Genomic DNA, 24,973 nt, shown 5'->3' with positions numbered 1-24,973 from the left:
CTTTCCCCTTTGTGGTTCTCCCTTTGGCTCTTTCAAGTCTTTCAAATAAGCACGACTGTGAGAAAATTACCATTAAAAAAAGAAAAGAAAATTACCATGGGTTGAGACCCCTCGTGAGTACAGGGATAAAAGGAAGACGCTGTGTCCCTGCATTAGGCTAAACCATTTTCAAATTAAAGCTTCTAATTACTTTCTGATTTACTCCCCCCCCCCCCACTTTTCACCCACTGCTTCTAATTATGCCAGAGTGCATTAAAAAGAGTAAATTTGCCCAGCCCTTTGCAGCCTCATTTCAGAACCTCAGAACAATGAAGAGGCAAAAGATACTGGTTTGTGATGTTAACTCTGTCTCTTGCAGAAAGTCAGGAATCAGCAGCAGCAGGGATAATAACAGAGGTGCTTCCCTCTGTCTGTCTCTCTCCCTCCCTCTCTCTCTCTCTCTCTCTTTCTCTCTCTCTCTCTCTCTCTCTCTCTCTCTCACACACACACACACACACACACACCTTAGAAGGGGAACAGACAGCCTCAGGTTTACAGGAGATTTGTTCAGGGGCTGAAAGCCAGAGACAGGCAAGATAAGCTTTATCAACATGCAGTCAGAAAGGGAAGAAAGTGGCTGTATTCCCTTTGATCTCCCAGCCAGTTGCAAATATCACGAAGGGCTTATGTGGCACACAGATATCACTCCTGGTCCCCTGCTCATCTTCTTCAGCCCCCCCATTCTTATTATTTATTAAATTTCTGAGGATCACAGGGAAGTGTACAGTATTAAAACAGAAAAATTCATACCCTAGCAACAAAAAGAAAATAAATAACCTCCCCCCACAGTTTAAAAGGCCGTAGATGGCATAATTAGCCAAAGGCCTGGGAGAAGAGAAATGTTTTTGCCTGGTGCCTAAAGATGTGTAATGAAGGCACCAAGCCAGCCTCCCTAGGGAGAGCATTCTACACATGAGGAGCCACCACAAAAAGGCCTGTTCTCGTGTTGCTACCCTCTGGTGGTTCCCTCACTGTGAGAAGTGAGTTTACAGGGAACCAGGCAGAGGGCTTTCTCGGTAGTGGCACCCGCCCTGTGGAATGCCCTCCTATCAGAGGTCAAGGAGATGAGTAACCATATAACCTTTAGAAGACACCTGAAGGGAGCCCTGTATAGGCAAGTTTTAAATGTTGGGTGTTTTCCTGTGCTCAATGTTTTAATTTGCTGGAGGGTCAGCATATAGTTAAATACTACCACTACTACTACTACTACTACTAATAATAATAATTGAGGGTTAGGTAAGGCTGCCTTAAGAGAACTGGTGCATCTTTTGCTATTCAAAACCCTTGTCTGACAGGTTGTGGCAGTACACATAGCAGAGCTTTGGGGGTCCCAAGTACAGGGGCATAGCTAGCAGCTTGGGCACCTGGAGGGTGGGCGAGCCACCCATGGGGGTGGCCCCTGAGGTGTAGCACCCAGCGTGCCCCTCCAGCTATGCCTCTGTCTGAGTGGAGAGGTTCCCATCTGCCCTCAGAGCGAACTAATAAGCCTCTATTATGTAGGAAGGCATAAAAGACAACACAAAGTCTTTGCTTCCTCTTTTTTTAAAGTCTTTCTAGTTATTCTGGGAAGGTGGCTGGCTCCAATATGCCTTTCTCCGCTGTGCCTTGAAGCTTACAATCTTCTGCTTTTCTAGAAAGTTTGCATGTGGCCCTCCTCCACCATGCTTTCACTTTTCTGGCCCCAAGAGCAGTGTAGTGGCTAGAGGCAAGCTCCCCGCGGCTATTATTCATGCAACAACAACAACAACAAAAGAGGTGTCTGTCCAAACACTGCCAAAAAGTGACAATGCTGTGGTTCCCCACTGGTGTGTCTGAAGAGGGACTCTGGCTCTCTGATGCGTGCTTGCCGAAGGAAAGAGTGAGGAAGGCTTTTGATGATATCAGTGGCCCAGGAAAATGCCACACAATGGCGTGGTGTGATAAAGGAGGAGCAGAGGAGAATGGGGATAATTGGATCTGTGAGCGTTCAGCTGCACAGAAAATCTGCTGTGCTTTTCTTCCGCTTTTTGTGCGTGCATTTAGTAAGATCCCCAGAAGAACTGAACAACATTTTCTGAATGTGTCGCAATCATGGCTGTTGCTCCCTGAGGATGCTGGGAGATACAGAATCGCTTTATTTCCTGCTAGGAGGATTTTTTCTAACTGACTCGCCTTGAACTGTTAAGTTATTGAAATATCTAGGTCTACACACACACACACACACACACACACACACACACACTTCTTAGTCCTTAGATATCAACACTGCCTTGTTCACACACATCAGTCATCTTCTTTCTATCAAAATATCAGGCTTTGGAGAACAAAGAGAAATTATTCTCTTTGTCAAGCTTTTAGAGATTTGCTGAATTCACAACCTGTCATTGTCTCTCTCCCTCTCTCCAGAGAAACGTTGAGAGAGGATATGAAAGGGGTTTGGGGTGGGAAGGAGGATGAAGGGGATGCAGCTGAGGAAGCAATTATATCTGGGCACAATGAGCCTCCGGAAGAAGAACAGGCTCCCTTTGCCAGCAATGGCTAGCAAGCTCTTCCACGGCCACCTGCTCCCCTCCATCCTGAGGGCCTTGCCTGGCGCTTTTGGCAAAGGAGAATTTCCCACCTGCTCATGCCACTGATGTTCACCAGCACCTCTCTGTTGGCTCCATTCTCCCTCTCTTTGTTTGCAGGGTTGGGCCACTAGATGAGCATCTCCACCCCCATCGTTCTGCCCGGACGCTGAGGTCCAGCGCCGAGGGCCTTCTGGCGGTTCCCTCATTGGGAGAAGCAAAGCTACAGGGAACCAGGCAGAGGGCCTTCTCGGTAGTGGCACCCGCCCTGTGGAACGCCCTCCCATCAGATGTCAAAGAGATAAACAACTACCTGACATTCAGAAGACATCTTAAGGCAGCCCTGTTCAGGGAAGTTTTTAATCTGTGATATTTTAGTGTATTTTTGGTTTCTATGGAAGCCGCCCAGAGTGGCTGGGGAAACCCAGCCAGATGGGCGGGGTACAAATAATAAATTATTATTATTATTATTATTATTATTATTATTATTATTATTGATGAGGCTCCGTCCATTTTGTTTAAGGCAAGAGCGGGGAGTGAGGGCCACATTCCTTTCTGGGCAGGGCTTTGTGCAAGCGATAGGCGGGGCAAGAGTATAAACAGGTGGAGCTATGAATGTCAATTTTACATTTGTATACAGTGGTACCGCGGGTTAAGTACTTAATTCGTTCCGGAGGTCCGTACTTAACCTGAAACTGTTCTTAACCTGAAGCACCACTTTAGCTAATGGGGCCTCCTGCTGCCGCCGCGCCGCCGGAGCACGATTTCTGTTCTCATCCTGAAGCAAAGTTCTTAACCTGAAGCAATATTTCTGGGTTAGCGGAGTCTGTAACCTGAAGCATATGTAACCAGCATCGCCAGAGCACAAAGACATACATACCCCTCAAGTGTCCTGATAAAACCGGGACATCCCACTTTTTTTGTCTGAGAGCACGACGGCTATTTTGGGTGCCATAATTACACCCTGAAAAGAGCACTTTTTGGGGGGGTGATCTTGCACAGCGCCCCAAATGCATTTTGTTTTGTTTTTTTGTAACCGAATGCTGCAATCCGCACCCCCGTGAAAGGCAGGTAAGAAATCCAATCATTCCATGAAAGAAATATGGATTACCATGGTACTGCATCCAGCAAAACAGGCAGATAAGTACGTGATCCCGTCTGCCCCACAGACCGGAGTGAAGGAATCAGTTTGGCATTTACAGTTGTTATTGCAGGCGGAATATGGTGCCAGGATGGACGATGGTCCTGATCTGGAAGAAAGTGGGTGGGGGGTAAGGGGAGGGCAGCAGTTGGTCAGAAGGCAGCGTGACTCCAAAGCATTTCTTTCCTAGTGAACCTTTTCTCCCCAAAAGTTACACCCAGGCCATATTCACACCATAATTTTAAGCAGTGCTATTTTTCTAGAGAAAGACATGAGAAACTCACCATGGTGCCTACCTGAGAGGTGGTGGAACTGAGTTCAGGTGAGTTTCAGCTGGAAAAAGGTCTCACTTTTAAGGCCCCTCCCTGAAAAGGATCCTGTGAGGTGTAGTTTGTTAAGCGTGCCAAGACCCCTATTCCCCTCCCAGAGCTGCAATTTGCAGAATTCCCCATGAAGAGGGACTGATTGTTAAACCACTCTGGAAACTGTAGCTCGGGGTGTGTGTGTGGCAGGAAATAAGGGTCTCTTCACAACACTCAGTCCCCTTCACAAACTACACTTCCCAGGACTCTTTGGGGGAATCATCATTGTGCATGCTATGACACCATGGTATTATGGTCTCAGACTCTTCCTTGGCTACTGACTGCATGGAAGACAACAAAGAGAACAGAAGGAGCTTAAGGTCCCAAAGGTTATAGTCATACTGATCAGTCAGAGGCAGATTTAGGGCAGGTTGACTGGTTCCCCCTCACAGAATGCAGAGGCCAAGCAAGTGCCTTCCGGCTGGTGTGAGGGCTCTGACAGGGTCCAAAACCCAGCTTTGGGAAGGAGTAGGGAAGGCTCTAGATTCCTCATGCCTCCTTTCCAAAGCCTGGCTTTGGGGCACAAGGGCTGGCTGTGTGTGTGTGTCAAACATTGGACTCGCACAGGGCACCATATTACCAAGGTCTACATCAGCAGCCATCTTGTCTCTTAAATGGGACAGGTGCATGCTGGGAAATCCAGGAGCAGCTAAAGTCTCTGTTGGAAGCCAGCCCAAAGCCAACCCTACATGCATCTAGGCTTCCTAACTATATGAAATATACCCAGAGTTGAGTGTGAATTTCATGCTTTTTATTCAGCTTTTATTCAGCAATGAATGAAACTTTCCCCAAAACGTCTAGCTATATATATATATACATTATTTACACGATGGGCCCTGCGTGATTGGCTCATTCCGGGCTGCTCCTGTAGGCCAATCAGGTTGTGGATTCACCTCCTCCAGAAACCTGATTGGCTGCTCCTTCAGGCCAATCAGGTCGCTGATTCACTTCCACCTGGAGCTGGATTGCGTGGCTCCTGCGGACCAATCAGGCTGCTGCATTCTGGATCCTATTGTTCTAGAATTCAGCTCAGTACATAACACCATACCTTCAGGATTGCTGAAGGAAACCCCACCCCACTGGATTAGACCTCTGTAGTTAAGATGGCCAAATGAAAGAATTCCAGCAGAGATTCTGCTCTTAAAGATGCTGGCCACCAAGGCTGGGACCCTTCCTCTCATCCTCAAGGAGCAGCTCAGTCACAACCTGACCTACTGGATGCAGCCCTTCTTTCCAGGTCGGTGGGACTTTTTAACATCCGGACCAATCACAGGGCCTTATCCATCTGGTAATCTGAAAATTCTGATGGGCAGCGGGTTGGCCATGGAGGAATAAATCCCAGGAGCGTTTCTGGCTCAAAGTCCGCTTCACGGGTCATACTCACTTGTTTCCATAGGGAACAGTGACCCCGGCCACCGGTCCTGTGTCACAACCCAGGAACAGGAATGAGACGTAGCAGCCCGTGGACACCAGGTTCACCAGCATAGCCATACGGATGGCTCCGAGAGCAGACAGGCTCAGCTTCTTGACCAGGAGGCCGCCCAGGAAGATGCCCAGACATGCACAGGGAATAGCTGTCATACCTGCACAAAGAGAAAAAGGGGTTCATAGCTTCCATTTCAATTTGCCTCAGTCCCTGTGCATGCAGGTGGGGAAGACCTACTTCCTGAAACATTAGGAACCCTTAAAAAAACAAAAACAAAGCACTTACAGTGGTACCTTGGTTGTCAAACGGCTTAGTTGTCGAATAAACTGGCTCCCGAATGCCGCAAACCTGGAAGTGAGTGTTCTGGTCTGCAAACATTTTTTGGAAGCCAAACGTCCGACACAGCTTACGCGACTTCTGACTGGCGGCAGGAAGCTCCTGCAGCCTATCGGAAGCTGCGCCTTGGTTTTCGAACCATTCCGGGAATCGAACAGACTCTCAGAACAGATTAAGTTCAACAACCAAGGTACCACTGTATTTATATATATATACTTTATATTATTAGAGAGACAATGTGGTGTTGTGGTTAGAGTGTCAGATGTGTGGGGATTAAATGGGGAGGGTGGGGACCATGAGCTCCTGGAGAAGAAGGTGGGTCAGAAATGTAGGGAAATATATATATATAATTTTAAGTTCTTTTGAAAATAAAAAACCAAGTTTCTAGACCTTAAGGAAGGGGTCAGCAAACTAAGGCCCAGGGGCCAGATGTGCCCCCCCCAGACTCATAAATCTGGCCCATGGACCCTGCCGCCCGCTTGGTCAGTCCCCGCGTGCTGCGGACGCCTCACCGCATGGGACTGACTTCCGCGGTGCTGGCATGGCTTCTGGGTGGGCAGTGACACTGGCGTGGCTTCAGATTGGCTGCAGGAAGCTACTGCAGCCAATCCAAAGCTGCGGATGGCTCTGGGCAGGCGGTGACGCTGGCACAGCTTCGGATTGGTTGCAGGAAGTTCCTGCAGCCAATCCAAAGCCCGCGGCTGAGGTAAACCTGGTGCGGTGAGGTAAACCCGGCTGAGGTAAACCCGGCCATGGACGGAGAGGCTGGCAGGTGGGCGGTGGGTCTGGGCCGTGCCATGGGCAGTGTGACGGGTGTGTCGCGGGGCTACAGCCGGAGTTTGGCGCGCCTGCCGACGGGCCGCAGCATGTGGTGCACCCCGCCTGGCAGCTCCGCAAGGACAGGCCGATGGAGTGGCTGTTGCTCATCAGCAGAGAGCGTTCCTCTTCCAGGTCCAGAGGCAGCTGTGGGACCGGCTTGCAGGGCATTTATATTTTTCAAAATACTGTACAAGACTACTTTTTATCCCTGGAAAATCACCCCAAAAGTCGGGGGTCGTCTTATACGCCGGGTATATGTGTTGGGAAGGAGGAGAAGGAGCCGGTGAGCAGAGGCGCCCCTTCTGCCGTTGCTCCTCCTCCCTCCCCACAGAAGGGGACGCGGAAAGTCCTTCTGAGCGCAGCGCTCACCCACCTGCCCGCCTGCCCGCCTTGCCTCGGGCTGCTGCTGCTGCGACAGCAGAGGCAGCGGAGGGGGGCGTGCTCTGCCCCTGGCGGCGCTCAAACTCTATAACTCTAAAACTCTAAAATTGAACAGCAAAAGTTGGGGGGTCATCTTATACGCCCATTTGCCTAATACGCTGGAATCTACGGTATAGACCGTCCCCCCACAAGGTCTGAGAAGCAGCGGACCGGCCCCTTGATGAAAATGTTTGCTGACCCCTGCCTTAAGGATTGGATGATAGGACTGAGATTATGTGAGTAGTGCTGAGTAACACTGCAGCAACTGAGAGGGTGGAATGGCTTTTTTGTAGGCTCCTCCACAGCTTTCGAAACCTAAAGAATTCCCCCCCCCCCCAATATTATTATTATGACATTTCTATTCTGGCTCTCCTCCAAGTTGCTCAAGGTGACATACATGGTTCTCCCCCTCCTTCAATTTTATGCACACAACAACCCTGTGAGGTAGATTAGTCTGAATAGGGATTTGAACCCTGTTCTCCCAGGTTCTGGTCTGACACTCTAACCACTACAACACACTGGCTCTCTGCAAAGTGTTCATAACCATTGCAGGTTGCAGGGAATTGGTTTTCCTTGGTTTTCACATTGTGGGGAATGGCATAATTCCATGAAAGTGCCGAAAAGTTGCAAAATGCAGAACTCAGAGGTCAGTTTTGTGAGATCCTTGGTTGTCTTTTTTAAAAAAAACAGCAAGATCCCAGACCTTACACTTTTCAGAGATATGCTTGAAAAACTGGCAGCAAGACTTGCTGAAAGCTCTGTAGTCAGACGGGTTGCTGAACAGCATTTCCAGGGCTAAGAGTGTGGATGAATTGTGGAGGAAAAAATATTAAAAATTGCAGGGTACATTAAGCAAAGTGAGAGCAACCTCGCCATTTGGTCTCATGTGCTTAATTTATGTAGGTCTCAGGCTTTGACAATTTCTTGTTTCAGAGGTTGGGTTCCTTTGGCACAAAACTGAAAGGCTAGCACCTGATTAAAGAAACCAGAGTTGATAAATGACATGAGTTTGGGTCAATTAATTTAATCTGCATATGTATTTGCATATGAATAAAAAGGAACACAAAAAGCATAGCTTACTATGAGAGTTGGTGTGGAAGAATGTTTTGGAAAGGATGGGGTTGGACTGCTTCAAATCCCTGCTCAGCCAAAGAGCTGGTGGGATGAAATGGGGGCAGCCCCTAAGCACAGCCTTCCTCGCAAGGCTGTTTGGAGTATATTTGAAGGGGCAGCTGTTTTATTTATTTACCTATTCATTCAGTTTATACTCCACTCTTTCTCCTGAAGGAGCCCAGGGTGCCAAACACATCAATAATAAAACTACTTCTTTTAAAGAACATTTTAAAAAGTTGTTTAAAATAGTCCAAAACAGTTAAAAACATCTTCTCAAACAGTGAGAAGTTGCCAGGAAGTGTTTTCCAGCCACCAAATGACAGAAATTTCCCACTATTCTTCCTGAAAGTCAGCAATGAGGAAGACAAGTGCACCTCACCAAGAGAGGGCATTCCACAAGCGGGGAACCACCACTGAAAAGGCCCTGTCATGGGTCAATACCAACCAGGCAGCCCCAGTTGAATTAGGACTCGTAACTGACAGGCAACCAGCACAGAGCTTTCAGGACTGGTAGCACATGGTCCCAACAAGCTGCCTTGCTGACCAGCCTAGCAGCCCCATTCTGCAATAACAGCAGCGTCTGGACCATCTTCAAGGGCAGCCCCATGTACACTGCATTGTAGTAGTCCAGATGCCAAGACAACAGAGCATAAGCAACTGGGGTCAAGCTATCCCATTCCATTACACATACAATTTATTTAATTTTTCACAGTCCTCTTGACTCAGAGAGAATCACCTACGTTCCAAACTTGAGTACAGTGGTACCTTGGTTTTCAAATGCCTTGGTACTCAAATGCCTTGGTTCCCAAACACCGAAAACCTGGAAGTAAGTGTTTCGGTTTTTAAATGTTTTTTGGAAGCCGAACGTCCGATGCAGCTGTCGGCTATTGTTTCCGGGGTGCCTCCACCAATCAGAAGCTGCGCCTTGGTTTTTGAACATTTTGGAAGTCAAACAGACTTCCAGAACGGATTAAGTCTGGTGCTTTTGTTTTTGCTCTTTATTTTGCGTTTTTGTTTTTGAGGCTTTTTCTGTTAATTTGTTTTTGTGACTGTGTGGAACCCAGTTCAGTTACTGATGGATTGATTGTGTGACTGAGGAAATGGATAAAGGCCCCCCATCCAAACAATGACTGTCATCAGTGCAGGTAAGGAAAAAAATAATTCTAATTTTTATCATATACAATGCTGTCTTATTTATTTTATAGTACAGTACATTGATTATTGCTTTCAATTTATGGATCCATGGTCTCGTCAGATAGTAAAATTCATGTTAAATTGCTGTTTTAGGGGTTGTTTTTAAAAGTCTGGAATAGATTAATCCATTTTGCATTACTTTCTATGGGAACGCACGCCTTGGTTTTGGAATGCTTTGGTTTTGGAACAGACTTCTGGAACGGATTAAGTTTGAGGACCAAGGTACCACTGTATTCATACCAGAGTGAGAAGGGTTATGCGAGTATCAACCATCTATGAAGGCCATGAGACTGGTCCTGCATGACTTGTGAGCTGCCAAGCTTTTGCTACAAGCCTGGGATGGCAAAGGCAAGGGGTGCATGTGGGCATGGGAGTAAGCAGCACAGCATCTGGCACCCCATAATATACCCCGAAAAGAACTATGGCCCAACCGACGGCCTGCTCTGGCTACTCACCCAATAACTGGTTGGCGGACGACGTTGTGAGATTGAATTGCTGCTCCAGGTATTTCCCCAGGAAAGCCGCAAAGCCAGCAACCACGGCGATCTCCATGCACGCAGCAAGGACAATGCAGGTGAAGACCGGATTGGAGAGCAAGTGCTTGGTTACTTTAGGGATCACTGAAGAAGAGAAAAGAGAGGAAAGGGGTCTTCAGAAAGGGGGCCAACTTCTAAGCTTCCCCAGATGCCCTCAAGAAGGGCTTCCCCAGCTTCTAGGCATCTTGGCTCGCAATGACCTTGCTGAACAGAGATAATTGGAGTTGTGGTCCAAAACATTTAGAGGATGCCAGGTTAGGGAAGGCTGCCTAAAGACATTTTCCCAGCTGTGGGGCAGCTGGTTGTCTGTAAGCAGCTCCCATGTGGCTGGGAGGACACTCCACGTGACCCAACCACATTGGCGGGGCTCAGTAACATGGGTCTTATGTTGCTAGATCCATGTGACTGAGCCTCGGCACACGTGGTTGGCTTCCCCAAGCCACAGGTCTATAGTTAACATCCTCTGTCCATGGTCAGAGGCAGTCATGCTTCTGAATACATGTGGCTGGAAACTGCAGGCAGGGAGCATGCTCTTGTGCTTGGGCCCTCCTTGCAGATTTCCCGTTAGCATTTGGGTGGCCAGTTTGAGAACAGGGTGCTGGACTAGATGACAAGGAGGTCTTCTGGTGTTCCTATGCTCTCATGGAAATGCACTCAAGGCCAGGGTTGGACAGACTTCAGGCTTGTGGGAAGTACAGTGGTACCTCTGGATGCGAACAGGATCCGTTCCAGAGCCCCATTCGTATCCAGAAGCGAATGCAACCCGCATCTGCGGGTCGCGATTTGCCACTTCTGTGCATGCGCGTGACACCATTTTGACTGCGCATGTGTGAGTGGCAAAACCCGGAAGTAACATTCTCTGTTACTTCTGGGTCGCAGCAGCACGCAACCCGAAAATACTTATCCCGAAGCTACTTCAACCCAAGATATGACTGTACTATGTTTTCTTTGTTTTTAAACTATGACTCCAAGAACCAGTAGCTCAGCCTTCCGCAAAGCAGGCACCCATGATGTCTGCCTTCTCCCTCCACAATCAGGCAATGGCTTGACTTGCCACAGGGCACCTTTTCTAAAGTCGAGGCATTTCCCATTCTGTGCATTCTTTATTCCGACTTTGAATCAGATTCTTTGTAAGATTCTTATCTTTATTCTTACGACTTTGTATTGATTTAGCCTAATGGCTTTATGCAGCGTTGGCTTGGCTAGCCCCTTTGGGGATGTTCAACAGAAAAATCGACACAAGCAGACATGAGTTCCCTAAGAATACCATTGCCATCCAACCATACCTGGACTGCTTTGAGGCTCATGGGGCCATCTAGGGGCTACAGAGCATATTACACAGGAAATCAATTACTGTATGAGTAGCACTAAACATCTGGGTGTTTAGATTTGAGGCTTTGGTTCTGCCCCAAATGTTGCACTAACTACTGGGTTTCTGGGTAAGGGGTACTTGCCTTTCTCTAAAGCAATCTTTCCCAAACTTGGGTCTCTAGCTGTTTTTGGACAACAACTCCCATCATCCCTGACCACTGGTCCTGCTAGCTAGGGATGATGGGAGTTGTAGTCCAAAAACAGCTGGAGACCCAAGCCTGGGAAACATTGCTCTAAAAATCAGTGACAGGTCATCTATCCAATGGAGGCAAACAGGGTTATCTCTTGATGCTTCCAAACTGGGGCTTATTTCTAAGAAGTTAACTGAGGTACCCCAATGGGTTGCTGGCAGCAGGTTTTGTGTGTGTGTGTGTGTGCTGCAGAGGTCTGGCCCAGTGGGTCTGATCTTTATTCCTTACCTCATTCTATGGGCCAATGTGGGCAGGGCCACTCACTTGCCAGTCATCTGATGCCATGATGACAGGTGAGTTGAACCACAGGGGTGGCAGGGAGAGGTCTCCTCTGTTGGCACATCCCCCTCAGGGAAGGCACTCACGAAGCAGGACTGAACTATCTGTGAGGAACTGGTGGGCCTAGCGAGCTGAGAAATGAACTCTTGCCAGTTATGTCAGCTGATTGACAGGTGGACATGGTTTGGGGAGAAATGGCCATGCAAAATCACAGAATTATAGAGTTGGAAGGGACCACGAAGATCATCTGGTCCCATCCCCTGCAGAAATCTTTTGCCCAACATGGGGCTCAAACCTATGAACCTGAGATTAAGAGTACCATGCTCCACCAACTGAGCTATGTCAGGGCAAACTGGCAGGCTAAGACTTCCTGGATTCCCCCCAGAAAGGGTGAATCTACAGTTAATACTGGCTGGCATTAGGGCTGGACAATATCTGGTTTTCAACATCGCAACATACCGTATTCTTCGCTCTATAAGGCACACCAGACCATAAGACGCACCTAGTTTTTGGAAGAGGAAAACAAGAAAAAAAAATATTCTGAATCCCAGAAGCCAGGACAGCAAGCGGGATCGCTGCACAGGGATCCCGCTTGCTGTCCTGGCTTATGGGATAGCGGTGTACAGCCTCTCCCGGCCGGGGAGGCTGCGCGAGGCTAAACAAGAAGCCAGGACAGCCAGCGGGATCACTGCGACCCCACTGGCTGTCCTGGCTTATGGGATAGCTGCGCGCAGCCTCTCCTGGCCTCTCCCAACCAGGGAGGCTGCGTGCGGCTTAAAAAGAGCTTGTCGGGGCTGGAGGGGGAAGCCCTGGCTGCTCTGCCAGCACCCGTAGTTTCCCCCGCCAGCCCCAAAGAACGGCTCAGGAGCGTGCCGCACTCCAGCAATTTAGCTCCAGGGACCACACATTCGCTCCATAAGACGCACAGACATTTCCCCTTAGCTTTGGGGGGGGGGGAGTTCTTCTTATGGAGCGAAAAATACGGTATTACCAGCTAAGCATCATGATATACTGTACTGCTATATTATGAAATAAGGATGGAACTAAGTAGAGGCAAACAGTAGGGCTGGGTGATAGCTGGATCTGGAAATGTGGAGACCTGAAACTAAGACTGAAAAAAAGAGAAACTGAATTTGACAGATCCAATCATCCCTTTGTTGAATATGTCAAGAGTTGCATCCGGTATTACTCCATTCTGCGTATGTGAGTATGTGAAATTCCCATTTTCATTTTCAATTAACCTTCTCTAAGCCCCAACTCTCCCCCTGCAAAGCTCATGCAGGAGTTTCTCTTTGTTTCTAAGAAGGCGAGAAAGACTTTGGTTGCAAAGCGTTTCTTAAGCTAATGAATCAGGCAGAGCCTGTTCTGCTTGGGTGAGTATTTTAATTATTCCAGAGATAACCCCGCTTGAGCAAGATGGAGTGCGCCGAGGTTCTGCGAAGAACCTCGCCTCGCCTTGATACCTGGCAACTAACTCCTCTGCGAATCCTACATGTGAAAAATCAGGACGTTTGAAAAATTATCTCTCTGAAGTGCAGCTGAAGCCTCAGTGGGGCCTGTCTGCGTTTTGCAAATCCCATCCTCTCTCACTCTGCTTTCTGTTTCTTGGGTCTGAAAAACAATTGTCATATCCTCCTGGGTTGACTGCTGTCTCTTCCTTTAGATGCTCAAAGTTTTATAATGCAGGAGCAAGAACTGGTGGCAAGACGTGACTATGGGCAAAACAGCCCCCTAGCAAGGAAGGTTTTTAGACTCACCTGCCCCATACCACACTGGTTTAGGATGTATAGACACTAGGTTTTTATTGCAGAGAAACATTCAGATATTTGACCCTCCCTGCAGTCAGAAATGGTGCAGCCCAGCAAGACATCACCAGGGAGCTTTTGCTTGTCTAGTTCTAGCCAACCAATTTTTTTTTTTTTGGGGGGGGGTGGAAGACACTGGCTGTTATGTCATCAAGATAAGCCCAACATCAAGGAGCAGCCGCTTCCTTTGATTTCTCCATCTGCATCTGTGCTTCAAAGGAATCTTTTTTTGCCCCATCATAGATTTTACACTAACCTCACTGCTTGGAAGCTCAAAGCTCACTGTTCCCCTCCACCCATCTCATTAGACTCAGCAGGGCCAATGCTGGCACATAGTAACAGTGGGCCTGTGCTGGGACCCCCCAGGCATCAATAGGGCCCAAAATTAATGCCATCCCCTCCCCCAAAATGTCTTTCCCCCCTGGCCTGGCTCTGTCATTCAGGGCCCCCACAACACTCCAACTGTATCAGGGTATTGCTGGAAATTAACATGGTAAAAAGGTAAAGGCTAAGGTAAAGGACCCCTGGATGGTTAAGTCCAGTCAAAGGCGACTATGGGGTTGTGGCGCTCATCTCGCTTTCAGGCCAACGGAGCTGGCATTTGTCCACAGACAGCTTTCCGGGTCATGTGGCCAGCAAGACTAAACCGCTTCTGGCACAACGGGACACCGTGACGGAATCCAGAGTGCACGGAAATGCTGTTTACCTTCCCGCCACAGTGGTACCTATTTATCTACTTGCACTGGAGTGTTTTCAAACTGCTAGGTTGGTTGGCAGGAGCTGGGACAGAGCAACGGGAGCTCACCCCGTCACGTGGATTTGAACTGCCGACCTTCCGATCGGCAAGCCCAAGAGGCTCAGACCACAGAGCCACCCACATCCCAAGCAACACTCTATCAGGGCATTGCTGGGAAATCCTGGAGAGTAGGCTTGGCCCTCTGGGGCTGCTCAGGGTGCAGATGTTACAGTGACTGCTTATCTCTAGTTCCCCAGCAGGGCCCACCAGCAGAGGACGGGGGTCTCCTAGAACCCCCTTATGCTTTGAGCTGGCCTCAAACCTCAAACTGCTTTAATATGCATTCCTGATATTTCTTTATGGTTCTTCATCTCACTGTCTCTTCCAGCAAAGCTCCTAATGACTGCAAGCTTACAGACCTTTTTTCTTTTTTTTCTTTTCTTTTTTGGTCACAGCATTTTCCCCAAGGAAACCCACATCCTACCACTGAATTGCAGCAAATGGATTTTCAGTGGATTGCCATTTGCTCCAATTTGGCAGTGAATTTCCCACGGAAAGTGCCAGGACAAAAACGACAACAGATGGGCATGGACTTTTTAAGTGTGGACTTATTCCTGTAAATTGCAGGGCAAAAGGAAGTCTGGGTTCCTCTAGGGAATCTCAGTTTTCAATCTGAGCAGGGGTTATCTGAGCTCCATTTTTTTAAAAAGCCCTGCTGTACCACAGGGCTTAAATCTGCAGTCATCTGCAGTCTGCAGTCCACTTAAATCTGCAGTCATGGTTGGCTCTACCATAAAGCAGAGTGAGACAGGTGGCAGATATTGAGGGGTGGTAACTGGGCAGAGCTGAGAACTTGGCTGCTGCATCACATCAGGAGTCCGTCTATTCCAGCATCCTGTTCTCAAGGTGGCTATCCAGATGCCTCTAGGAAGCCCCCAAGTAGGACTTGAGGGCATCAGCAAGTCTCCCTACTGGTATTCAGAAGCACTGCTGTCTCCAACAGTGGAGGATGAACACAGCCTTCTCCTCCATGAATTTGTCCAACCCTCTTTGAAGGCCATCCTAGTTGGTGTCCATCACTGCCTCCTGTGGGAGTTCCATAGTTTTAACTACGTGCTGTGTGAAAAAAGTGCTTCTTTGCCTGTCTTTCTTGCGTGTGCATCTGCCAGGCAGCCTGCTTTGTGTCTCTTCCTTTTGAGCTAGTCTCCTGCCCTCTAGTGCAGTAAAGTAAGAAAGATAAAGGACCCTGGGATGCTTAAGTCCAGTCAAAGGCAACTATGGGGTGTAGCACTCATCTCGCTTTTCAGGCATTTGTCCACAGACAGCTTTCCGGGTCATGTGGCCAGCATGACTAAACCACTTCTGGCGCAACGGGACACCGTGACTGAAACCAGAGCGCACGGAAAAGCCATTTACCTTCCCGCCACAGCGGTACCTATTTATCTATTTGCACTGGTGTGCTTTTGAACTGCTAGGTTGGCAGGAGCTGGGACAGAGCAACGGGAGCTCATTCCATCGCAGGGATTCAAACTGCCGACCTTCTGATCAGGAAGCCCAAGAGGCTTAGTGGTTTAGACCACAGCGCCACCTGCGTCCCTAGTGCAGTGGAGGATGTGGGAGGGAAATTCAGCGGCCAAAATGCTCAGTGTTTGCCCACTGATTCAAGAAATATGCAACGAAGGACTTCATATAGCACATTGTTAAACTATGGAACTCACTCCCACAGGAGGCAGTGGCTCAAATTCAGGACTGGGGAACCACCAGCCTGGGGGGCAAACGCAGCCCTCCTGACCTCTCAATCCTGCCCTTGCTTTCCTGGATAGAGAGGTCAGAGAAGGACATGCAGAAACTAGCCTACTGCTTAAATGTAAAGTCTGCATTAATGGCTCCACCCACTGGCCTCTGGCCCCACGCACCATGGCCATGTGGCCCCTGGAAGGTTCACGGCCCTCAGGATCCCCCACTTCTGATCTAACCAGTCATTGACCTGTCGCCTCCCGCAGACGCCAGGCGAGCTACGAGGGGATAGTGTCACCTCTCAGCTGCTGGAAGCAGGAGACGTCATCTGGGGCTTCCAAGGTGTTTCGCGGGAGGACCCCGTTGCTGGGCTTTGGCCTCTCGTAGTCCCTGTCTGGCAGCATGGCCTGCTCGACCTCTGCCAAGAGCTCTGGCCGGCGGGTCAGGGACTGTGGGAATCCAAACATCGGGAGAGACGAGAAGAAAAGTAAGGCACCGCAGAGCAAGAAGCCCGCCCACCATGCGCCAATCCACCTGGGGTCATCGGGGGTGATGTCCAGCTTACCTGCAAAGGACAGAAAGACAAGGCTGTTGAGGATCATGGCGGGAGATAAGAAGGAAACCCCACCAGGGACTGAAGGGGTGTGTCATGGGGGTGGTCTACCCCACACAAGGGGACCTGGGGCTACCCCAAACCTCAGCCACCACTCATGGAGCACCAGCCCAAGCTCTGTGGGAAAAACACTTGCTCTGCATGCAGAAGGCATCAGGCTAAGTCTTTGGCATCTGCAGATGGCCACCTGGCATGGATGCTTTAATTGAGAGTCCTGCACCCAAAAGACCAGAAAAGACTGTTTTTGTATGAGACAACAGCTGCAAGGATGCTACTAGCCCAAAGATGGAAAGAACCAACAGTTCCGACCAAGGAAGAATGGCAAGCCATACTTCTGGACTGTGTGGAAATGGCAAAAGTGACCGGGAGACTCAGGAATCAAGGAGATAATGACTTTAAGAAAGAATGGGGGAACTTTGGTGACCATTGTAAACAAATAAAAATATTAGCTGGACTTTAAAAATGACTTGTTGGATTGGTGGAAGTCAATGTTTGTTTTTCTTTTTAGTGTTTATATTATTAACTTGTAAGATATGGATTTTTTTGTTTTTTGAATGTTGGTTTTTGTGTTTTGTGTATTGTTATTTTTCGATATTTTTTGTGTTGTTGTTGTGTGGAAAATACTAATAAAATTTATATTATTAAAAAAAAGACTTGTAAAGAAACGGTAAATATGGATAATTTAGAGAGATGAAAACTGTGGAGAACGTAGTTTTAGAAAAATTATTTAAGGACTCATGCAGGGGAGGGGGAAGTCGTGAGATTCAGAGGGTCTCAAATATGGATATAGTAAAAGTTGTTTCTTTTTATTATTTTGATTTTTTTTGTAAAAACCAATAAAATATTTATTTTTTAAAAATGAGATTCCTGCATTGCAGGGGGTTGGACTAGATGACCCTTGGGGTCCCTTCCAACTCTACAGTTCTATAATTCTATAGGTAGTGTTTGGAATATTCCCTGTCTGAAGCCCAGGACAGACACTGCCAGTCTCTATAGACAATATTGAGCAATATTGGGTCTCCAGCTGTTTTGGACTACAACTCCCATTATCCGTAGCTAGCAAGACAGGGATGATGGGAATTGTAGTCCGAAGACAGCTGGAGACCCAAGTTTGGGAAACAGTGAGCTAATGAACCAATGGTCTGACTAGGTATAAGGCAGCTTCCTACGCCTCTGTTTTAATCAGTTTTTTCTTCCAATAGCTCAGCTGGTTGGAGCACGGTACTGAAAACGCCAAGGTTGCAGGTTCGATCCTTGTAAGGAACAGCTGCATATTCCTGCATTGCAGGGGCTGGACTAGATGATCCTCAGAGTTCCTTCCAGCTCTACAATTCCCTGATTCTATGATTCTTCAGAGCCCTGAGGACTGGTATCTTATTATGACATTTGAGGGAAATGCCATAGCTCACATGTTTTGCATGCAGAAGGCCCCAAGTTCATATTCGAATTCCTCCTCCATGATTGCAGTCATGGGATTTTTGTCTATCACATGACGGTGTATATTTTGACTCCACAAAGTGGGAAGTGACGGAGACAGGATGTTTGTGTTACTGTGTTCCGTGAAGTGGAACTACTGTCCTTTGTTCATTCTCTTTGCTGTCTGATGCGAGAGAGAGAGGGAGCCATGTTGCAGTGCTCTGTGTGTGTTTATATGTAAATAAAGTAGATTAGCCAAAATGCTGAGTTGCTGAGGTGTGTTACACATGATGCGCAAACTCTGTGGATCCCTAAGTGTGCCGGTGTCTGTTGGCATCGGTCGCTGTGATGTTCGGGCAGAAGAAAGCTTTTGAAGCTCCCGAGCGATCATCCAGGAAGGAGGGAACATGCCAGTTGGGCATGTGTCTCTACCAGGGTCCTACTCGTGTGTAGGCTGAACTCCTGACAGTTCAATCCTTAGCATCTCCAGGTAGGGCTGAAAAAGTCTCTGGGTCTGAAAATCTGGAGAGCCACTGCCAAGTAGTGCAGACAGTACTGAGCTAGAGGAACCAGTGGTCTGGCTCAAGAGAAGTCACCTTCCTATGTTTCTAGGAGCCTAGAATTGTACACCACAACTCGAGGACAGAAATGCTATGGCCGCATCTGAGTAGCACCCTGGAGTCTATGTTGCATATGCCGCAATCTTTACAAGGACCTTGCAAAGTAGGCCAGTATTATAATTCTCCTACTCCAGGAGGAAAGAATGACTTGAGCTGAGGGCTTCCCTGCTGGCAAAGTGCCGAGTGCCTTGGTGGTGCAAGATAAAACAAAGACCAGAGGGAAAACGAGGAGGCAGGTCCTTGCTGCAAGGAGCTTACAATTTGAAATGCAACTGGAATGTGGCTGGAATGTGTCTGTGAATTGCGGCAATGCTTCTGGGCAGCAGGGTGTATAACCGCTGCCTTTTGTGTGGCTGGAATGTAGCCTTGATTCGTTGCTCCTCCCACTTTTGCCTTTGGCCCAGCCCACCTGTGGCCCCCCAGATTGTTCCCCATGAAGGAAAGTGGCCCTCTTCCCTTGTCTTAGCCATTGAGCCACACCAGCTGTTATGCCAGTAAGAAAACTTACACATGGTAGTGGTGGTGGGGTGCTAACTACACCTTCCATTAACGTGATTAGCAATATATATTGCTAATATATTAGCAATCACATTGGAGGTTTTTTAAAAAAAAAGAAAATAAATTCCAGGCACAAGGGGTGGGGTTTATGGTTATTACAGTCACAGCAAGCTGGGGTGTGTCTAGACATCTATGGAAACTTCAGAAATGCCATTTAAAACGAGGCAGCAAAGCGAGGCAAGGAAGGATGAAAGGATGAGGCAAGGAAGGATGAAAGGATGAGGAAACCAGGTGGGGATGGAGAAACAGTTACTTTACAGCTCCCTCTGCTGGCCACAGGGGTCTCCTTTAAAAAAGAAAATAAATTGCAAGTTGTTCGCAGCTGCATCAGCTGCTCCAGAATAAGCAGCAAAAGCAACTGATATTTTTAAATTGTTTATTTTTGGCAAGCCTCCCAGAACTGCACTGTGAGCACATAAGAAGAGCCCTGCGGGATCGGGGTATAGCCCATCTAAACCTAGCATCCTGTTCTCACAGTGGCCAACCGGTGTTAGAATTCCTGCTCCATGATTGCAGTCATGGGATTTATGTCTATCACATGACGGTGTATGTTTTGACTCCACAGAGTGGGAAGTGACGAAGACAGGATGTTTGTGTTACTGTGTTCCGTGAAGTGGGACTATTGTCCTTTGTTATTTTTTCTCTTTGCTGTCTGATGCTAGAGAGAGAGGGAGCCATGTTGTAGTGCTCCGTGTATGTTTATATGTAAATAAAGTAGATTAGCCAAAATGCTGAGTTGCTGAGGTCTGTCACGCATGATGCGCAAACTCTGCGGATCCCTAAGTGTGCCGGTGTTGGTTGGCATCGGTTGCTGTGATGCTCGGGCTGAAGAAAGCTTCTGAAGCTCCCGAACGAAAGACCAGGAGGGAGAGAACATGCCAGTCAGGCATGTGTCTCTGCCAGAGTCCTACTCGAGTGTAGGCTGAACGCCTGAGAACTGGATGCCCCCAAAGGAAAACCTGCAAGCAGGACCTGAGCACAAGAGCCCACACCCCTCCTGAGGTTTCCACCAACTGGGATTCAGAAATGGAGGCAGAGCATAGTCCTCACGGCTGGCAGCCACAGATAGACTCTTCCAGAAGTGAGGCTGTGGCCCTATTCCCACAGCCAACTCTCCTCTTAGAGGAGGAGGGATATCTTCTAGACAGGGGGCGTAGGAAGGGGATGGGGGGTTGGTCCGCCCTGGTTGTCACCCTGAGGGAGGGGTTTGACAAAATGGCAGCCGGCCAAGAGCTACACTCACTGTAGGGCGGCTGTGGGTGCGTGTGCGCCATTGTTATGGGTGCCGCTTGAGCACTGTCCATATGGACGCCGCTCGAACGCTGTCCATATGGGCGCTCCAGTGGCGCAGTTGGTATCGGCACCACGCATGTGTCATTGGTATCAGTGCCACGGATGCACCGTCCGTATTGGCACCATTCATGCGCCACTGGGCGGTTTGCCCCTCCCCTTGACACCCTGCTCCGGGTACCAGAGAGCCTTCCTTCGCCACTGCTTCTTGACAGCCCACCTTAGCCTCTTACTCCCAGTTTGGGAGGGTAGTGAATGTGGTGCCTTCCAGTTTTTGTTGTCACCATGCATTATCTTTGACCAGCGGCCATTCTGGCTGAGGGGAGTTGTGGTCTATCCCCATGTGAGAGCATCTTTTTACTCAGCGGAAGAGCATTTGCTTGGTGTGCAGAAGGCCCCAGGGTCAATGCTCAACATCTCCAGGTAGGGCTCGGAAAAACTCCCGCTTGAAACCCTGAAGAATGATAGAACTGTAGAGTTGGAAGGGAGCCCAACAGCTGTCTAGTTCAACCCCTTGTGATGTGGGAATCTCAGCTAAAGCATCCATGACAGGTGACCATCCAACTTCTGCTTAAAAGCCTCCAAGGAAGGAGAGTTCACAGCCTCTCAAAGGACTTTGTTTCACTGTTGGAACAGCTCTTAATGTCAGAAAGCTCTCCCTGATGGTTTCCATGAATCTCTTTTCTGTCATTTGAATACATTCATTCGAGTTCTCCCCTCCAGAGCAGATGAAAACAAGCTTGCTCCATCCTTCATGTGACAGTCTTTGAGATAGTTGAAGATGGCTATCACATCTTTTCTCAGTCTCCTCTTATTCAGGCTAATCATACCCAACTCCCTCCTCTGCACATGTTCCACCTTGTCAATACCCTCCTGAAATTGTGGCACCCAGAACTGGGGATAGGACTCTAGGTGGGGTCTGACCAAGGCAGAATAGAGAATAGCCCAGTGCTTCCCTTGACCTGGAATGAACCAATGCTATTGTGCAGATTCATATAAAAGGTAATGGTAAAGGGACCCCTGACCATTAGGTCCAGTCGTGACCGACTCTGGGGTTGCGGCGTTCATCTCGCTTTATTGGCCAAGGGAGCCGGCGTACAGCTTCCGGGTCATGTGGCCAGCATGACTAAGCTGCTTCTGGCGAACCAGAGCAGCACATGGAAACGCCGTTTACCTTCCCGCCAGAGTGGTACCTATTTATCTACTTGCACTCGACATGCTTTCAAACTGCTAGGTTGGCAGGAGCAGGGACCGAGCAACGGGAGCTCACCCCGTCGCAGGGATTCAAACCGCTGACCTTCTGATCGGCAAGTCCTAGGCTTTGTGGTTTAACCCACAGTGCCACCCGCGTCCGCAGATTCATATGCTGTGGCTTAAATCAACACAGTGAGTTTTGCAGCTATTGTTAAAGTTGAGTGACTGAGTGAGGAAGAAATTTTTGGAACATATTGGGATATCAGCTCCGCTCAAGGTATGACGGATAGTAGCAAAAGATAGGCATAACAATTTACAAGGACGGGAAGAAGCGATACGGACAGAATAAATGTCACACGCAGGAAGAACAATGATATAGTATGAGATCTTCGCTTGTCATCTTATAAATTATTTAACGTGTCAACACGAATAGAAGTTATAAATATTGCAGCTGTTGTATAAGGGATTATTATTATGACTGGAATGTCAGTAAGATTTTGGAAAGCAGAAATAAAGAAAATCATCAGAATCATCAGTTCTAGCATGTGGGGGTCACCTTATCTAAATTATATAATTTGATATTTGAATGATTGATATCAGTAATTGTATTTTAAACTGGCATTGTTATAATGAGGCTATCATTGGATTATAATTGGAAAATTAATAAAAATTGTTATAAAATAAATAAATCAACACTTTCCCCCCTCTGCCAAAAATGGGGACTGGGGTCTTAAGTTATTTTCAGGGGGAAAGCACAGCTCAGTGGTTGAGTACATGCTTTAGGTAAAAAGCTGACCTTTGCCAACCCTTGTCTGCCCAACCTGCTATTGCCTACACTGACTGGCAGCGGCTCTCCAGGATTTCAGGCAGGGCTCTCTCCTAGCCCTTCCTGGAGATGCTGTCAGAGGTCCACCTCTCGTTGAACCCAGGACCTTCTGCATGCAAAGCAATGGCTCTTCCCCAACATAAGATGGTGCCTTATATGGAGTCAAACCGCTGCTCCATCTAACCCAGTATTTCCTACACTGACCAGAAGCAGCTCTCCAGGATTTCAGGAAGGATTTCCAGCGCCGCCTGGAGATGCTGGGGATTGAACCTTCTGCATGCGAAATTTGTGAGCCACCCTGAGCTACAATCCTTGCTCAATGTGCCTAAAATGCTTGCAAGTTTTCTTGTTTTTTGTTTTGCAGTTATGCAAGCCAGCCATTCTACACCTTCCAAAATGCAAGTGGTCCCCCGCTCACCCTGCCATGCACGGGCCCATCACCTGCAACTAAGTGCCTCCTTACTTGTGTCGATGAAGACGGCGTCCACATAGATTTTGGTACAGAAGGAACCCAAGATAAATCCACAGGCTGGTCCGAACACAAGCATTGTAAACAAGATCCCTGTAGGGAACACAGAAAAACACAGTGAGAGGTGCGTCCTGGAACAAGGATCTAGTCCTCAGTGAGGTGCTCGATACAAGGATGGGTTGTAGCATTCTGAGTTGCCGCTGGGGAACAGTGAGGGAAGAAAAGTTCTCTGGTGATTGAAGTTTCCTCCCGACCAAAGCATTCCCTTCACACAGAAAGCTAGCTGCTCATGGGAGAAGAGCTCTATGCAAGTCTTCTCCTGACTTGATGGTTTTCTTAGGTAGGGGAGACCGTTCCACTAATCACTGCCTTTCAGCTTGCCCTACCTCACAGGGTTGTTGTAGCAATTTAATGAGAATGGTGGAGACCCATGCATGCCACCTTAAGCTCCTTGGAGAAAAAGATGGGATGCAATTATTTGCAATAACAATAATAATAACTAAGCAAAACAGTCTTATGCCACTTTCACAGTCATGGCCACTTTCAAATCATGCTGGGAACTGCAGTTTGCTATGGGGTGCTGAGCCGAGAGAGCTACAATTCCCAGCACCCTTAGCAAACCACAGTTCCCAGGATCCTCCATGTCTGTTGAAGTGCTTTAAATGTATGGCGTTGGACGTGACGGATGCCGGCTGAACCTCTGTTGGAAGATAAATCCACAGCATGGGACCAGCGGGACTAAATCCCCGATTTCTGGCTGAAGTCGGACAGGTTCTCTTTGTTCTCCTTCCGATTTAAAAAAATGCCTCAAGGCACTTTCCCTTCCGACAAGTCTGCTAACAGAACTGCAAAGATTGCCCTCCAGAAACTGAACCAAAAGCAAAGTTTGTACGTGACCAGACTAAACTCAACGGTTCTATGAGTCTAAACATCTGAGAGAGTACTGGGGTGTTTTTTCCTTTTATTTCTCGCTTCCTCCAGTCTGAGATTTCACCACTAGAGTATGCTGTATGCTAAAGCACTAAGCATGGAAAGAAGACAGTGGGTTTCTTTTCCTTTTCCTTTTTTGAAAAGAGAAAGGATATTAACTAAACAAAGCACAATTTTCCAACATGGGTTAAATACTCTGAGCCCCCCACCCCTAAAAAAGAGTTTAATGTTTTATTATGTCTTTATATTTGTTGGAAGCTGCCCAGAGTGGCTGGGGCAACCCAGTAAGATGTGTGGGGTATAAATAGTAAAATCATCATTATGGAATGGGATGTCTCTATCGGAGAAATGTTGGAGGGTATGCAAACCTGTTTAACCAGAACAGAAGCTGGGGGGAGGGGCGGGCATCTCCGTAGCAGATTGTTCCTCTTGCAGACTGCTTTTTCAACCTCAGAAAAAATGTGATTGCCTTCGTCCAGCCAACACGACCGGCTGCCTCTTTAAAGCCCACGTTAATCTCAAAAGCCTGCTTGCCCCACATTTCCCCGCTGTGGCTGGCTGATAGTAAAGGGGTGTGTCTCCCCCACAGAGAGATTACTGGGATATATTTAACCGAGGTGCCTACATGTGCGGCTTGGAGTGGGGTGGGAGAGAGGAAAATGGACAGAGCATGCGTGGACGTTCAACTGCCTAATGGTGTCCATGTCACCCAGGAGACCACAGCCGCAGACACAAGAAAAGAAAAGTTGTTCTGTTGCCTCAAGAGGTCAATTCCTGGTTCGCATGGAGAAGCCGTTTTCAATCCGACGGAAGCATGCAACTGTTCTGAGGCAGCACCAAATGTTGAAATTTTGCACCCCTAACAACAGTTGCACGCTTTTGAATTATGGTGCTGGAGGAGACTCTTGAGAGTCCCATGGATTGCAAGAAGATCAAACCTATCCATTCTTAAGGAAATCAGCCCTGAGTGCACACTGGAAGGACAGATCCTGAAGCTTATTTTTTT

General features: G+C 48.0%; 1 protein-coding gene across 1 annotated transcript in view; it reads right to left on the bottom strand.

Annotated features, from left to right (window-relative positions):
- The window catches only part of SLCO3A1 (solute carrier organic anion transporter family member 3A1), a 108,276-nt gene that overhangs the window by 5,120 nt on the left and 78,183 nt on the right, over nucleotides 1–24,973 (bottom strand). The window contains exons 3-7 of the mRNA XM_080982140.1: nucleotides 23,032–23,130; nucleotides 16,350–16,616; nucleotides 9,852–10,016; nucleotides 5,473–5,671; nucleotides 3,697–3,835 (exon numbers count right to left, since the gene is read on the bottom strand). Of these exons, the coding sequence (XP_080838266.1) occupies nucleotides 3,697–3,835; nucleotides 5,473–5,671; nucleotides 9,852–10,016; nucleotides 16,350–16,616; nucleotides 23,032–23,130 (869 nt within the window). The remainder of the gene's footprint in view (nucleotides 1–3,696; nucleotides 3,836–5,472; nucleotides 5,672–9,851; nucleotides 10,017–16,349; nucleotides 16,617–23,031; nucleotides 23,131–24,973) is intronic.

The sequence above is a fragment of the Podarcis pityusensis genome (assembly GCF_964106645.2).
Source record: "Podarcis pityusensis genome assembly, chromosome: 14".
Classification (NCBI taxonomy): Eukaryota; Metazoa; Chordata; class Lepidosauria; order Squamata; family Lacertidae; genus Podarcis; species Podarcis pityusensis.
Note: the sequence above shows the minus strand (reverse complement) of the source record. Positions and strands in the feature narration are given on the sequence as shown.